The 16,229-nt window shown below is 47.3% G+C and overlaps 1 protein-coding gene and 1 long non-coding RNA gene across 2 annotated transcripts; one reads left to right on the top strand and one right to left on the bottom strand.

Moving 5' to 3' along the window:
- Positions 1-894: 894 nt before the first annotated feature.
- On the top strand, positions 895-10,673 carry LOC136611081 (uncharacterized). The gene is made up of 3 exons (XR_010790216.1): positions 895-1,988; positions 2,070-2,176; positions 7,299-10,673. It is a non-coding gene; the product is annotated as an uncharacterized lncRNA (long non-coding RNA).
- A 3,020-nt stretch (positions 10,674-13,693) lies between these two features.
- LOC136611076 (E3 ubiquitin/ISG15 ligase TRIM25-like) lies at positions 13,694-15,880 on the bottom strand. The gene has a single exon (XM_066590325.1). The coding sequence runs from the start codon at positions 15,875-15,877 to the stop codon at positions 14,270-14,272; it is 1,608 nt and encodes a 535-aa protein (XP_066446422.1). The 5' UTR covers positions 15,878-15,880; the 3' UTR covers positions 13,694-14,269.
- Positions 15,881-16,229: the final 349 nt, after the last annotated feature.

The following is a 16,229-nucleotide window of genomic DNA, read 5'->3' as shown; positions in this document are numbered from 1 at the left end:
GACGATCCTGGTCTTTATGGCAGATCGGCCTATCTGTCCCCCTTATAATTGAATCCCCCACCACTAGGACCTGTCTAACCTGCCCTGCGCTCCTTGTCCCCATCTCCCTGGCGTTCAGAGGGCATGTCATGCTGCAGCGGTGCTGGCTCTGTAATGGCATACCCCTCATCTGCCAATTTTGTAAACTTTTTGGGTTGTGCCAGTTCAGGACTAGCCTCCCTGGTTCTTTTCGCTCTACGTCTCTTTCTATCAGTCACCCAGCTAGCTGCCTGCTGCCCCTGCTCTTCCGTACTACCATCCAAACTCACCTTTACCCCAGCGAGCGCCTGCTCAGTGAGCAGCATACTCCTTTCTATGTTGTCAATGGATCTCAGTGTTGCCAGTTGCTCATTTAGATCCAGGATTTGGGCCTTCAAATGTGCGACGAGCACGCATCTTATGCAACAGTATGCACCCTCAATCGGCTGATCAAGGACCGCATACATTGCACAGGTAGCACACTGGATGGTATTGTCAGGCATGGAGCTCATCCTAATGGGGATCTACAATTTATTTACAGAAGTAGTGAAGATTGATTAGATCACACTCCAAACAAGCCTCCGCCAGTTCGCAGCCTCTCACTTTTTTTTTTTCCCGCTCACACACTTATTGCTTGCCCACACTCAGTCACTCAATCTACTTCAGTTGCACCTCGCTTAAACTTACACGCAGGCACTAACTCACAAACAGTTACACTCAGACACGTAGGCCTAATTCCCACGGCCGGATTTTACTGGAAACCTAATAGCTCAATGTACATGCTGCAGAATTCCACTGTGGAATTCCGCAGCATGTCCTATTTGCCGCGGGTATACGCGCGGACGACTACCTTTGTAGTCAATGGAAGCCGCCCGTCACGCTATACTTTCGCTGTAGCACAGCAGAAGTATAGCGTGAATACGTGCCCTATAGAGTGGAGCGAACATACTCTGCCAAGCTTGATGCTCGTTCGAGTATTAGCGTACTCGATGGTGCTCGTTACTCGAACGAGCATCAAGTCGTGTTCGACCCCGCCCCAGTTTTTGGGTCCTCCCGGCTGTGACGTGCCTGTTTTGGCCCTTCCCCGCCGCGAGTCATTAGAGAGAGGAGAGGAGGGGAGAGAGAGACGAACCTAGGAAAAAAAAAAGCTCGGCACCCGGTGTCCCACATACAAAAATGCTTGAGTCTCCCATTGTAGTCAATGGGGTTCGTTACTCGAGTAGAGCTCCCGAATTTTACGAAAAGCTCGACTCGAATAACGCGGACCCGAGCATTTGGGCGCGCGCTCATCTCTAGTGCCCTGCCCACCGCCGAGCACGTCATATGACGCTGCCAGCGGGTCATGTGACATCGCTGGCGCATCATATGACACTGCCGGGGCGTCATGCACTGTACTGCGCATGCGCACCGGGGCATCATGTGGGACTTCGTGCAGCAGATCCGGAGGTAAGTATGGGGTCTTTGGGGGGCGCCGTGATGGACTCCACTGCGGTATTCCACTTGCAGAGCCCGTCACGGCCGTGTGCATAAGGCCTTACACGCAAGCACTTACCCACAGACACTTACACGCAGGCACTTACCCACAGACACTTACACGCAGGCACTTACCCACAGACACTTACTGACCCTTACACACAGGCACTTACTGGCACTTACACGCAAGCAATTACCCACAGCCACTTACTGACACACACACACAGAATATACTTAACAGCCCTTGTCAGCAGCAGCCGCTGTCTCCTCTCCAGCAGTCGATGACATCAGCAGCTCAGCAGCGGGACCTTTCCCTAGGCGATCTCACCCTCCGACCTTCTGCAGCTCCGGGACCTGCTCCTCCTCCTTCACCCTGCTGGACGGATCCTCCAGCGGCATCCTCACGGTCTCCTGGCGGCGACTCCGGTACTTCGTGATGTCCCCTTTTGCTCTGCTCTCAGCTCCCGGCTAGCGTCTGTCGTCACTTCCGTTCACAGGTACTAAATGCATGTGTGGTGGCAGTTCATGTCTCTGGGGTGGAGAATTCTATAGCTGACTCACTTTCTCGGTTTCAGTAGGACCACTTTCTGACATTGGTGCCAGAGGCAGAGAAGGAAGGAAAACAGTGCCCTCAAGAATTATGGAGTCCAGTCCGGTCGACGTGCGGCGGAGCACATTATTCAAGGTTCATTGGTGGTTGGCACATGGAAGGTGTATGAGTCAGCATGGAAGGAATGGGAGCAATGGTTAGAGATTATAGGCGATCTGAGGACAGATGAGGATATGATTGGGGCGTTATTATGGTTGTTGAGCGAAGCTTCAAGCGGGGGTTGGTCTGTGGCAAAGGTTAATCGGGTAATAGCGGGTTTGTCAGTCAGTTTAAAGTTACGGGGGATGCCGGAGTTACTAAGGATTTCATGGTTAGGCAGGCATTGAAGGGTTTCCAAAAAGGTAGATCCTTGAAGGTTAAGAGGAGGCCAATTTCGTGGGCACTTTTGGGGCAATTGGGCAAGGTGTTGGAAAAGGTTTGTCATAATAGATCGGAGGTGATTTTATTTCAATTGTTTTTTCATGGGCCTTTTTTGGGGGCTTTTTAGTGAACTGGTGTCTCCCAGTACAAAAATGGGGGGAGGTTTGATGGGAGTAGATGTACAATAATGGGAGATAAGGTTGAAATTAGGTTGACACGGTTTAAGACAGATCAATTCAGGAAGGAAAACAGGATTATTTTAGTGATAATGCCAGGGGCAGTAATGTGTCCGGTGGAGTGTGTTAACAGGTTTATTTCAGGTTCTCCAACTGTTGAAGGTCCCTTATTGAGACATGGGGATGTTTTTTTAATCCAAATTTCAATTTGGGGCAGTGTTGAAAAAAAATTGGGCGTTGAAAATCAAATACATCAAAAATCAAAGGTTGTATGTACGGCCAGAAGGGTGGTTCAATGTGCGATTTAAGAGTCATGATTAGTAGGTAGTGGCAGTATGGAGGGTTCGGGGTTGTTGCAAGGTTACATTGTAGTGTCACAGTTTTATTTTTTGTCTAACAGGTCAAGGTGTAGCTGTAGTATGGCTCATGGGACATTAATTCATCTTCTGGGAAGCTGAGCGAGCGAAGGTTCGACCAGAAGGCCATCAGCTCATTTTTTCTCGGAGGGATGCCATAGTTTGATGGATGGGTGTTAGGGAAATGTTGTGGGGAAGGATTTTGTCGGAAGTGACATCATATGCGGATTGGGACAGGGTTTTACATGTAGGGGGCAATGATTTGGGTGGACAACCTGCAAGAGAAGTACGCAGGGACATCCAACATGATTTTTTGAGCCTGTGCAGACCGTTTCTGGCGATGGTCATAGTGTGGTCAGAGATGTTCCCAAGAAAAGGGATGGCCAGGTCCGTAAAAAAAGATTAACAAAGTTCGGATCAAGATAAATAGGCAGTTTCTGGCTAAGGGATGGGGTACACTTAAATGATGTGGGAACTGATATGTGGACGCTGGCAATACAAGAGGGGATTGAGAAAGCGCTGCAGTTATGCGGGGCTGCGCAGACTTGGGGGGTAAGTCGTGCTGGCTGTGGCGGGTTGGGGGTCCTTGGATTAGATTACAAAACACTGTTGTCTTCTCAACAGTAGATGTTTGACTCTAGTGATAGGACAAATAAGTAATGGTCCCTGAGGAACTACCGTATTGGTAGGGAAACGCGTTGAACCAAATATACATCCATTAGAACCAAAAACCATCGAAGAGAATCAAATAATACCCGTTGAAATAAACTCTAATTATCCCAATTTGTTAAATCTTCATTGGGAGACAAAATGATACCAAATCTACGAGGAAACTAGCTCAGTTCGCTTGTAGACACGTACCTGAATGGTAATCAAGGATTTACGCCTGGAGGTGAGTCTAGCACACTCTGGTCATGGATTTTAGACTTTTTGATGTTTTTAAAAAATGTAATAATGAAATCCATAATCCATCTGAAAGCAATCGGCTAATCTTGAAACCAATGAAACTAGAGGTAATTATTTTGTTCTAGACATTCCAAAAAACACACCAAACCACACTTTTGTACAGCGTTTACGCTGCTTTTTCAGCGCAGTGCTAAATGCAGTACAACCCTCCCATTCATTTTAATGGGGCTGCTCACACAAGCGTTTCCGGCCCTGCGTCTCCCATTGAAATGAATGGGCAGTGGTTTCAGCGCTGCTGAAAATGCACCACAACTTGGAGAGGGAGATAAGTCGTAGCCAGACACCTCCGGCAGCTGCTCATATCACAGTAGCAAAAGAGAAGACATAATGAAATCCAACATCCTCTCTGCCCCCCAAAGGCAGATGTTGGGAAAGTCAAGTGGCCCCCATACATAGATTGCTAGCAGGGTCCACCAATGTTAAAGGGGTATTCCCACATTAGCCAGTTATCCCCCATCCCCAGGATAGGATATAACTTGTGATCAGTGGGGGTCCAACCGCTGGGACCCCATACTGACAAGTGCTTGACAATCTCCAGCAGTTGAAGTGAATGGAGCAGCCACTGCTGGCAAAGTTTAGGGACGCAATGTGAAGCTATCTCTAGATCGGTGAGGGTCCCAGCGGTCAAGTTACGGATAGGGGGTAACTAGCCATGATGGCAGGCATTTTTTCTACACTGCCTGAGAGAAAAAAATCAATATACTCACCTAGCAGGTGCCATTGGTGTCCCGGGGGGGGTGCTCTCCATAGCTCTGTGCAGGCTTGTCAAGCTGGAAGAGCATCTTGCTAGTGACGGGGCATTGAAATCCCCCGCCTCCAGGAAGAAATTGCACTGATTTGGCTGAGTCTCTCTCTGTCTCTTTCTCTGTGTGTCTGTCTCTCTCTGTCTCTGTCTGTCTCTCTCTCTCTTACTGTCTCTCTCTATGTCTCCATCTCTCATAAAAAAAATAGTCCTATATGTCACGGAAAAAAAACCGCAGCAAAAATGATTTCGGTAGCTAAAGGAAAAAAATAGAGCAGTAAAACCGCCACATGGGTATAATCCCTAAAAAGTGTCTGGTCCTTAAAGGGGTTGTCCCGCGACAGCAAGTGGGGTTATACACTTCTGTATGGCCATATTAATGCACTTTGTAATATACATCGTGCATTAAATATTCGCCATACAGAAGTTATTCACTTACCCCCTCCGATGCTGGCGTCCCCGTCTCCATGGCGACGATCAAACTTATCCTCTGGTCACCGCAACAGTCGCGCTTGCGCAGACAGGAATCCTCTTCTGGAGGGTCTAGGCTCACGAGCTGTGTCCCCTTCTCAGCGTCATCACGTAGCTCCGCCCCTGTCACATGGTGCCGATCAGCCAATAAGGTGGCTGTAATCGGCAGTGGAGCTCAGACTGGAGAAGAACATCCACGGTGCACCATGGGAGAAGACCCGCAGTGCACCATGGGAGAAGACCAGCGGTGCACCATGGGAAATGACGGCGGCTATCTTGGAAGAAGATTTTTATAACTTCATGGAACAGCTTCATGGTGAGTAGAAACGCTCTAAAAAACCGATTTACATGGGTAGTTTGTGATGCTTGCTGAACATGGGGGACTGGGGTGTGAAAATTTTTTCGTTTTGGCCGCAGGACAACCCCTTTAACCCCTTGAGTGGCACGCCCGGAAAAGTTCCGTGACGAGCTCCACTGCCCATAGTGATATAGCCCGGAAGATTTCCGGGCTATGTATCACTATGGGAGCTGCAGAGCACAATGCCACAAGCTGTGACAGTGTGCTCTGCCTGCACAGCCCCACAGAGAACAAAGCAAGGGCTTTGAAAAACCAGCAGAAGATATTGCCGATCTGCCGGCAATGTCCTGCTTTGTTTACAGGTTGCCATAGAGACCATCGGCTTGTCAGAAGCAAGCCGATGGTCTCTGTGGCAGGGAGAGCTGGTTGTTAGCTGTCAGAGGACAGCTAGGTACCAGCTCTTACAGCAGAGATCAGAGAAAACCTCCGATCTCTGCTGTGTTAACCCTTTACATGCTGCAGTCTATGTGACTGCAGCATGTAAAGGGCTGTCACTGCAGCAAGTAAAGGGCTGTCACCATCGGACCCCTGGAATGTGATCAGGGGTCCTGATGGGTCCCTGTGGAAGTCCCCTAAAGGGACAAAAAAAAATAAATTTTTTTTTAAATTTAAAAAAAAAAAGTAAAAAAATTATTAAAAAAATAAAAAAAAACACTTGTCTCCCTTTACTTTGTAAAAAATCAAAAATACAATCACACATGTGGTATCCATGTGCGTCGTAATGACCCAGAGAAGGAAGTTAATACATTATTTAACCCCTTAATGACATGGCCCCTTTTTTCTTTTTTCCCCATTTCTTTTTTTCCTCCCCCCTGTTTAAAAAATCACAACTTGTCCCGCAAAAAACAAGCCCTCACATGGCCGTGTCAATGGAAAAATGAAAAAGTTATGGCTCTTGAGACGCAACTGCAAAACTAGTTGAAATTCAATGATTAGACCATTTTAAAAAACCTGCCCTGGTGGGCACGACAGGGTGGTAGGAAACCCGCCACTCAAGGGGTTAAGGGGTTAAGGATATTATTAGTGATATCAAGTCAAGAAAATGGAAGATGGCCAGATTATCGATCGAGTTTGAGAAAGCATTTTATGTTTTTTAGGTTGAGTGTACCGGAAGGGTTTTTATTGTTTCTCAGAGCTTTTTATAATAATTGCACAAGTAAATGGTTTGAAGACGCAGGATGTCCTTTTAAACTCCGGAGTGAAGCAGGGGTGTCCCTCGTCCCCGCTACTTTTTATCTGTGTATTAGAGCCTCTGTTGTACATATTGCGTAGAGACAAAGAAATCTGTGGAATCCCCCTGGCCGGTGGAGGGGGCATTGAGGCCAAGTTAGTGGGGATGTTGTAGTTTTTGTAGGGGCAGCTCTTATTGGAAACTGTTGCACAATGATCTTTGTACAGGGAAACGAAAAGGGGATGTAAGATATATATAGTTCTGCTGAGTTGCTATTCTAACTTTTGCTCACAGCCTTAGGGCGCATCCAGATGACCGTATATCGGCTGGGTTTTCACACCGGCCAATAAACGGCGTCTCTCTCTGCAGGGGGAGGAGGCTGGAAGAGCCGGGAGCAGTGCACTGAGCTCCCGCCTCCTCTCCTCCCCTCGCCACTATTTGCAATGTGAGGGGGCAGGACGTGGGCGGAGCTAAGTTTTTTTGGATAAAAAATATAGAAGAAACTGTTTTTATTGTCCCTGTTAGTAATTTTAATGAGGAAAAAAGCAAAAAAAAAAAGTTTGGGAGATGATAAATATTTATCTTTTTAATTCACAGAAAGATCTGTTCTGGAGCTGTGGAGATGAATGTCTTCTATGCCGGGCATTCCAGCATCAAAAAGGATCGACGAACTCTGCTGCGTGTCCAAGAGAAAGATGCAAGAAAGAAGAAACGGTGCAACATCTGATGTGGACTTGTTATTTTGCAAGACATGTATGGACAAAAATAATTCCTCTGGCAAAGAAAACTACTGGACTTCACCAACCTGCTGTACGGATGTCTGGAATGCCCAACATTGCCGGGCTTCCAGTACTGGTGGACCCTCCTTCCTATTGCAGTATCCAAAAGCAGAAACTACAAGGAAGAGTTCTATTTCACCTAACATTTAGTTTATACTTGGCTTGGAATGGATTATTCTAGGGGCTTTTCCTGCTCGAAACATTCTTTCTACTGAGTGCGGTACCATTACAAACAAAACCAGAGATATGCCAACTACACTCCACATTGCTGGCGAATTTGTTTCCAAGTTGGACACATTGGTCAGTCACAACATCAATGTACTTTTTAGTTACCGTGTATCCTGGTCCCTTGCGGTCCAGGTATCGTTCATGCTAAGCCATTTCACCCAACCTGTGTGGGCATAGTCACTGCTAGTTGGTAAGTGGCGGGCCCTGATACATCCTTCAGAGCAAACAATCATCAGCAAAAGCACAGCCTGCATGCAGAAAGGTCATGGTATGGGCTGTGCCATCCTGCCATTTCATGCGCCACCAGTCATACCCGATGCAATTCCCCAATCTGGAAGTAATGAACCTACCGATTTCCCTCCCTGGAGGAATTGAACCTACCTCAAAAAATTTCAGCAGTAGAAGCGTCTAATTTAAATTTTGTAGGCTGCTGTCTCCCCCTTGTGGGAGGAATAAAAATGTAAGTCCATTGAACAGACAAACCATCCGGCTCCTCGGGGAAGATAGGGGAGGACATGTCTGCCCACTTCCAGCTCCAGTGGTAGTCCTGGGGTTCTGTACCACGAGTAACACCATAGAACCTTGATCACATCATAAAGCAGTCTCAACTGCCAGACAGCCAGGCTTATGGTATACTGTCTGTCTGTGTGTATATGGATATATAGATCAATATATATCTACATCTAGATATAGCTATCTGTCTGTGTATATATTGTAAGCAAGTTGGGGTCACTCCCCTTCGGATCCCTTCTTGGTTCGAAAATGGTCACCACACACATGCAAATAGGCTCCAGCAGACTTACGTTTCTTTATAGCCAGCTTTATTCCAAGGCACATCGAATCAAATGGATACAGCATACCACAGTCCATAAGCACCCCAGCTGGGTGTGAGTTTAGGGCCACCTTTCCCTGTCAAACTCAAGGCCTTTTAATGTCCATACTGGACCCATGCTTGTAGCCCTTCCAGCGTTGGTAAGCTGTCACATCCTCTCTGATTCTGGCAGGAACTGGCTTTTATATATTTATCATTTCCTGCCCACTCAGGTATTAACCCGCTCTACTCCTTTTTCAGGTATCAGAATACCTGTATAGCACCCTCTGCAGGCCATCCTGATACTACACGACTACAGTATATACAATTATATATAATTGCCCAGTTTTTACCATTACCATTCAATGGCAGCGCATTATCAACCATGACTAGACCATTGCACATTTGTGTCCATTATGTCCTCTTATCTTGTAAACATTTTCCTACGTCATCCACAATGATGTCTAAACCTTAAGCATGTGCAGCATGCGAGTCTGGCATTTCCGAAATCGATCGTAGTATAATTTCCCCCTGGTGTAGGATGCACCTAATACATGAAGAGGCAATATTAATCTTTATTTATATAGCACCAACATATATTCCACAGCGGCCGATAGCGGCTATTGCCCGCGGGTGTTAGCTGTATTAAACAGCTGACGCCCGCGCTGTATGCAGAGAGGTCATCCCGCAACCTCTCTGCATACATACCCCGCCGCTCCATGACGTACCTATACGTTATGGAGCGGGAAGGGGTTAAGATGCAGTGAAGATTATTTTTTTGCAGTACCTCCACCCCGACTTGCAGACGCGTGGGTTTGACTAATAAAGGGTGTACGCCTATGCGGTGATCCTGGCTCTGGACGGCCGCGTAGGAAACGCAGGCAATTAAAGAGAGAGTACCTGTGCACTGGCCTTGTCAGAAGAAGTAGTTACTTACAATTGCTCTCTCACTATTGGGGGCTCACTCCACTCACATCCAGAATACAGTCAGCACGGGAAATCTCTCCTCCTCTTCCATCTGCACCACAAGGAGACTGAAGGTGCCTCCAGGTGGCTCTGTGTTTTAGGCTCTCTCAGCAGACAAGATAGAACTCCTTTCCTGCTCTCAAGCACTCCTATTTATACTCTCACTCATACCACATGACATGACAGGCTTGATACATTTACATGCAAACTATGATTTTATAAGGGTTAACCTCTAAAGCGCTGCAGCTGTGCAACACACACTGGAAATGACAGGACAGATTTTGCACAGTGCATCAACCAAGGACAAACACGTATGACATTTATGGAGGGAACCAAGATGGTGTACTGGGCCACTCCAGTTGGATATAGGGGGTAAAGGAGAGATCGGAGTCAAACATGACCCCAAGACAGCGGGCATGTTGTCTGGGAGTTATGGAGGTGCCACATACTGAGATGGAGATGTCAGGATGAGGTCGGTTAGAGGAGGGCGGAAACAGGAGAAGGTCAGTTTTAGAGAGGTTCAGTTTTCGGCAGAGAGAGAATATAGTATTAGGGAAAGTGGACAGACAGCCAGTGGCGTACTGGAGGAACGATGCTGTGATGTTACGGGAAGAAGTGTATAACTGGGTGTCATCAGCGTAAAGATGGTACTGAAAGCCAAATCTCCTGATGGTTTGTCCATTAGGACTCTGTACACAGAAATGTATGACAGGTCTCATTTATAATACATTTCTGGCATAAATTGTACATAATCTGTAGATCTGAGGTTACCATGCCCCCTCGCAAAAGCCCCACCCACTTTTTGAAAAAGTGGTGAGGCTGGCACAAAAAGAAAAAAAGTCACACATTTTTGTGCAAGTCGGACCTGTGCATGAAGTGGCGAGTATTTATGCTGTAATTCTGTCACATGTTAAAATGTGACATTGAGGCAAAAACTAAAATAAAGACAGAGGCGCCCATCAGTTATATTCAAATAAATCTTTATTAACCCTCAAAATGCCCAGCAGTTACCTACACAGATCTGGTGACCCCAAAATGATCACAGTAGTGAAAAAAAAGGCGCATTTCATGTGATTGGGCTATTATAACAATAGTAAGCAAGAAACAAGCAGAAATTAACCTAAGGCTGGATTCAGACAACCGTATATCGGCTGGGTTTTCACGCCGAGCTGATATACAGTGTCCTCATCTGCGGGGGGGGGGGGGGGGGAGGATGGAAGAGCCAGGAGCAGGAACTGAGCTCCCGCCCCCTCTTCGCCTCCTCTCCACCCATCTGCACTATTTGCAATGAAAGGAGGCGGGACGGGCCGGGGCTAAATTTCACGATTAGCCCTGCCCCTGTCCCGCCTCTCCTCATTGCAAATAGTGCAGAGGGGCGGAGAGGAGGCAGAGAGGGGGCGGGAGCTCAGTTCCTGCTCCTGGCTCTTCCAGCCTCTTCTCCCCTGCAGATGAGGAAGACATATATCGGCTCGGCGTGAAAACCGAGCTGATATACGTTCGTGTGAATCCAGCCTAAAACCCAAACTGCTGAAGATGAAAATAATTAAACTGTTAAATTTCTTTAGTCCGACATTAACAGGCTCTGATGCCGGATTATCAGATGTTCTGAGTTATTGAACTGGCAGAAAACTTTATAAAACTTTCTGGTAGAGAAGCTGAAGGAAGATGAAATGCTCATACATAATCTGCTGCTGTCACATAATGCTCCGTCTTCTGGTTCTGTGCTGGAAACAAGGGCCGGATTATCAGAATCTCTGGATTATCAGGTACCAGATTAAAGGAATTTCACCATATGGGTTCTATTTGCTGCTAAGTAATATATTTATCACCCTAGTATGGAAAATAATTAGATAATAGTAAAGGTTAAAGTGTAACTGTGCCTTCTTAAAACTTACAAATAAGGGAGATGGAACAATTCCTGTGCAGCGCCATCTATTGGAAGGCAGCATTCCTGCAAGTCAATGTTAGACTCTTTATACAAGCCTTGTAACAATGACTGGGAATTGAAAGCCAAGCCAGAATCCATACACAGACTAAAAACATTTGACAGATCATTTGAGGATGTAAAAAGTTTGGATTGCTGGAGGTACAACTGCTGAGATCCCCACCGATCACTAGAAAGCACAGTTACACTAAGTCTCCCGTTATGTCTGGATCGGCAGCGTTCTATATGAGATGCTTCTGTGGTAATATTCTGGCTTTTTTTAATATACCGTATATACCGGCGTATAAGACGACTTTTGAACCCCGAAAAATCTGCTCTGCAGTCGGGGGTCGTCTTATGCGCCGGTAATACAAAAAAAAAAAAGTGTAAAAAAAAAAAAGTTTATTACTCACCTCCCACGGCGTTCTGTCGCGCTCCGGCAGGATGTCGCTCGCTCCGGCAGGCTGTCGCTCGCTCCTCGTCCCCGCCGCAGCATAGCTTTCTGAATGCGGGGCTTGAAATCCCCGCTTCCAGAAAGCTAATACACACGCCGGCAGCCATGACAGCATTGAATGGCTGTGATTGGCTAAAGCACACGTGGCTTCAGCCAATCACACTATTCAATGACATCATTGAATGGCTGTGATTGGCTGAAGGTGCACGTGTGTTAGCAATCACACCCATTCAATGATGTCATTGAATAGTGTGATTGGCTGAAGCCACGTGCGCCTTCAGCCAATCACAGCCATTCAATGCTGTCATGGCTGCCGGCGTGTGTATTAGCTTTCTGGAAGCGGGGATTTCAAGCCCCGCATTCAGAAAGCAACGCTGCGCCGGGGACGAGGAGCGAGCGACATCCTGCCGGAGCGCGACAGAACGCCGGGGCAGGTGAGTAAGGATTTTTTTTTTCTCCTCTGTATACCGGCGTATAAGGTGAAAGTTGGGGGGTCGTCTTATACGCCCCGTCGCCTTATACGCCGGTATATACGGTACCCCCACAGTCAGGTTAAGGGGGACCTCGTCAACACCTGTCAGCCTCATAAACTACATTAAGGTGCTCAAAATTTAGAGAACGGGGGGGTCTCAGAAGTTGTGTTTGACACTCACTGCGCGCCTTGTTTCAGCGCTGTTTCCTCGTGAAGCTCGTGCGCACACAGTGACTCTTTTCAGCCCGCTCTACGCACGCTTTTCGAATCCTCTATTTGGGAGAGCATGAGCACAGATCCGGCTGAAGAGTCATACTATGTGCGCGGGGACGCAGCGCTGGAGCGGGGCACCCGGTGAGAATTGAACACAGCTCCCCGTTCTCTTATCTTAGTGCCTGATAATGTAGTTTATGGAGCTGACAGCTGGTGACGGGTCCCTTTAAGGTGGCTACAAACATCTGGGATGATGTAATTCAGTAGGGATCGGGGACCACAGTCACAAGACGTTACATGTGATAAGCAGTAAGACTGCGGTAAATCATCCGCGTGACTTCAGCGTTCCCCTTTGGTTAGAATGTCACCATAACAAATACATCTGATGTGTCCATAAGACAAGATCCCAGGGCCGGGTGCTACACAGGAAGTGTCCGGCGCTCTACACACGCTCATCCGTATGACGGCTCCACGGACGAGCTGCGCACAGCGATCTCCGTGTATGTGGAGCGTTATTTGTATTCAAGGGTTTAAACAGATGCGCACATGCGCAAATACGCTCCCCGCTAAGAGTGCATTTACACATGAACAATTCAAAAAAAATTTTTTTTTAACATTTAAATTTCGTATTATTGCTTACAGTAAAAAAAATAAAATAAAAAAAATTATATATTTATTTATATATTTTGCAGGAGAATTCCACTAGACAAAGCAAAATCAATGTTTGCGTAATGCCATGTATTGCGGCCGTGATTTCCACTGCTGCAAAACCTGACAAGATCATGTTCAACTGTGTAACACTTAAAGGGGTTGTCCCGCGGCAGCAAGTGGGTCTATACACTTCTGTATGGCCATAATAATGCACTTTGTAATGTACATTGTACATTAATTATGAGCCATACAGAAGTTATAAAAAGTTTTATACTTACCTGCTCCGTTGCTGGCGTCCTCGTCTCCATGGTGCCGACTAATTTTCGCCCTCCGATGGCCAAATTAGCCGCGCTTGCGCAGTCCGGGTCTTCTGCTGTCTTCAATGGGGCCGCTCGTGCAGAATGCCGGCTCCGTGTAGCTCCGCCCCGTCACGTGCCGATTCCAGCCAATCAGGAGGCTGGAATCGGCAATGGACCGCACAGAAGAGCTGCGGTCCACGGAGGGAGCAGACCCCGGCGGCCATCTTCAGCAGGTGAGTATGAAGACGCCGGACCGCCGGGATTCAGGTAAGCACTCTCCGGTTTGTTTTTTAAACCCCTGCATCGGGGTTGTCTCGCGCCGAACGGGGGGGGGGGGGGGAAACCCCGTTTCGGCGCGGGACAACCCCTTTAAGTCCGACCTGACCTGCCTTGGAACCCCACAAACATATCGGGTTGCCACCTGTAGGCCGGACTCACACGAGCGTTTGGTAAAATGCGGCATGTATAACGCAGCAATTCACCACTGTGTGACCTGGTGGTGAGCAGGCGATTTCTTGCGTTTGGCAGCGATTTTGCACTGCGCATGACCGCGTATCTCACGCACACTATCATCCGCAGTCTTCCTGGTTTCATGTTGAGGAGACACAAGGATTACACCCAGAAAACAGTCACCAGGTACCTGCACAGTGGATACTCTACATGTGATCTAGTCATAAGGACCATATGGCAATCATCACCTATAGCCCCACCTCATTCATCCCATTGGCTGTCTTATCTACCAATCAGTTTGTCTTTCAGTCCTGTCTCTGGTCAGTTTCTATTATGGTTTCTCCGAGTTGTTGCTTCTCCCAATATCGTTATAGAACCAGCATATACATGTAATACATCATGAAGCGGCTCAGAGAAGGTGGCAGTGAAGGTGTGTAAGTGTCTGATGGGGTCACACAGCTCATAAAAGGACAGCCGCCCGGCCTCATAATCCAGATAAATCCTGAATCTATCACTGGAGATCTTGTCAGCTAACCGGATCTCTTTACTGTCATGTATCACTGAATACTGATTATAAGACCTCCTCAAACACCAGGACTTGTTATTATAGCCAATGTATGACTGCTGCCCCCTCCTGTCTATACTGGGGTAACACATCCCCACCATCCACCACACTGATCTACTGCCATCAACATCCCAGTAATGTCGTCCTGAGGAGAATCTCCGGCTTCTCATCACCTGATAATCCTGGAATCTCTCTGCTGTATCTGGACGATTCTGGTTCTCTTGTGTGCTGGTTGCAGTTTTCAGGTCATCTGATATACGGATATAATTACCAGCTGTGTTTACATCCAGTAATATGTCTACAGGATCCTCCATATAGATCCCCCTCCTTATACCTCTTATTATGTCACATAATGTGTGTAATGTGTCTGAGATCACAACCACATCCAGATCATCTACATCATGGAGCGGTTCATTATGTCCCCCTGTGTCCTCCTCACCTCCCTCCTCCTCAGGATCACACAAGTCCCCAGTGTCTGGTTCCTGTAAGACAGTCAGTGGATCAGTCATGTTACACAGCTCCTCAATGTGTCTCATCTTCCTGGACAGTTCATCCTTCTGTATTTCTAGCTTCTGGATCAGAGCAGAGAGTGAGAGTGACTCTTCCTTCTCCTGCCTGGAGATCTCGCTCAGGGCCCTCTTCTCCAGGTCATCCAGTCGTCTCCTGATGTCTCTACACAGGGCAGTGACTCTCTCCACTTCTCCAGATGCTTTTTCTTGAACATTTCTCCTGCTCTCCTCCAGACTCCGGAATCTTTCCTCAGTCTCCTCCCTCCTTATGATCAGTCTCTGGAGAACATTTCTCAGTCTCTTCTTCTTCTTCTCAGAGGCCTCATCCAGCATCTCCACCCGATGACCCCGATGTTCTCCAGCCAGACTGCAGGACACACAGATACAGATGGCGTCCTTAGTACAGAAGTACTTTAAAAGTTCCTTATGGACAGAACATTTCCTGTTCCCCAGGTTGGCGCTGGGCTCACATAAGACGTGTTCTGCTGACTTGCTGTGAACTCTCAGGTGTTTCTCACACAGAGAAGCTTCACAGTGCAGACAGGATTTAGCGGCCGGTACAGGAGAGTCCACACAGTAAGTGCAGAAGATCCCGGCTTCTGTCTGTGTCGGAGGAGTAATCAGGAAGCCCTCTATGATGTTACGTAGAGCCAAGTTCCTCATCAATGCAGGCCGCTCCCGAGACCTTTCTCTGCATTCAGGACAGGAATAAACTCCAGCCTCGTCTTGTGTATCCAGCACACGATGAATACAGACCCGGCAGAAGTTGTGTCCACATCTCAGCATTACAGGATCTGTATAAGTGCTCAGACAGATGGAGCAGAGCAGCTCGTCTCTCACAGCAGCAGCCGCCATGGCTGACAGAGGAAGAGAGAAACTACTTCCTGAGGCTCATAGATCCATGGGCGGGTTTTCTTCTGATGACTAGAGGGTGGGGCTGCACGGCACAAGATCACTATTAACCTCTTAATGGGCAGTTGTCATAATGATAGATTCTTTCGGCTGTGTATTTAGGGCCTCCATTGTGGTCACAAGTGTTGGGTTGTTACTGTTATCTCTTGTCTGTTCTACTCTTTTAAGCAGACATTCAATAGAAAGCTAGTGGAAATAACAAATTACTAAAGATAAGAATAGAGATTCACCAAAATTGAAATTCATGAAGGAATTGGAAAGTCTGAGAGGTTTGTGAATCACGTAGAAAACTTGC

The sequence above is a fragment of the Eleutherodactylus coqui genome, chromosome 2 (genome assembly GCF_035609145.1).
Source record: "Eleutherodactylus coqui strain aEleCoq1 chromosome 2, aEleCoq1.hap1, whole genome shotgun sequence".
In the NCBI taxonomy this organism is placed as follows: domain Eukaryota; kingdom Metazoa; phylum Chordata; class Amphibia; order Anura; family Eleutherodactylidae; genus Eleutherodactylus; species Eleutherodactylus coqui.
The sequence above is the reverse complement of the archived record's forward strand: the minus strand, read 5'-3'. Positions and strand labels throughout refer to the sequence as shown.

Bases quoted from the DNA above. Each gene is read 5' to 3' on its own strand.
- LOC136611076 (XM_066590325.1), bottom strand. From the start codon at position 15,877: ATGGCGGCTGCTGCTGTGAGAGACGAGCTGCTCTGCTCCATCTGTCTG.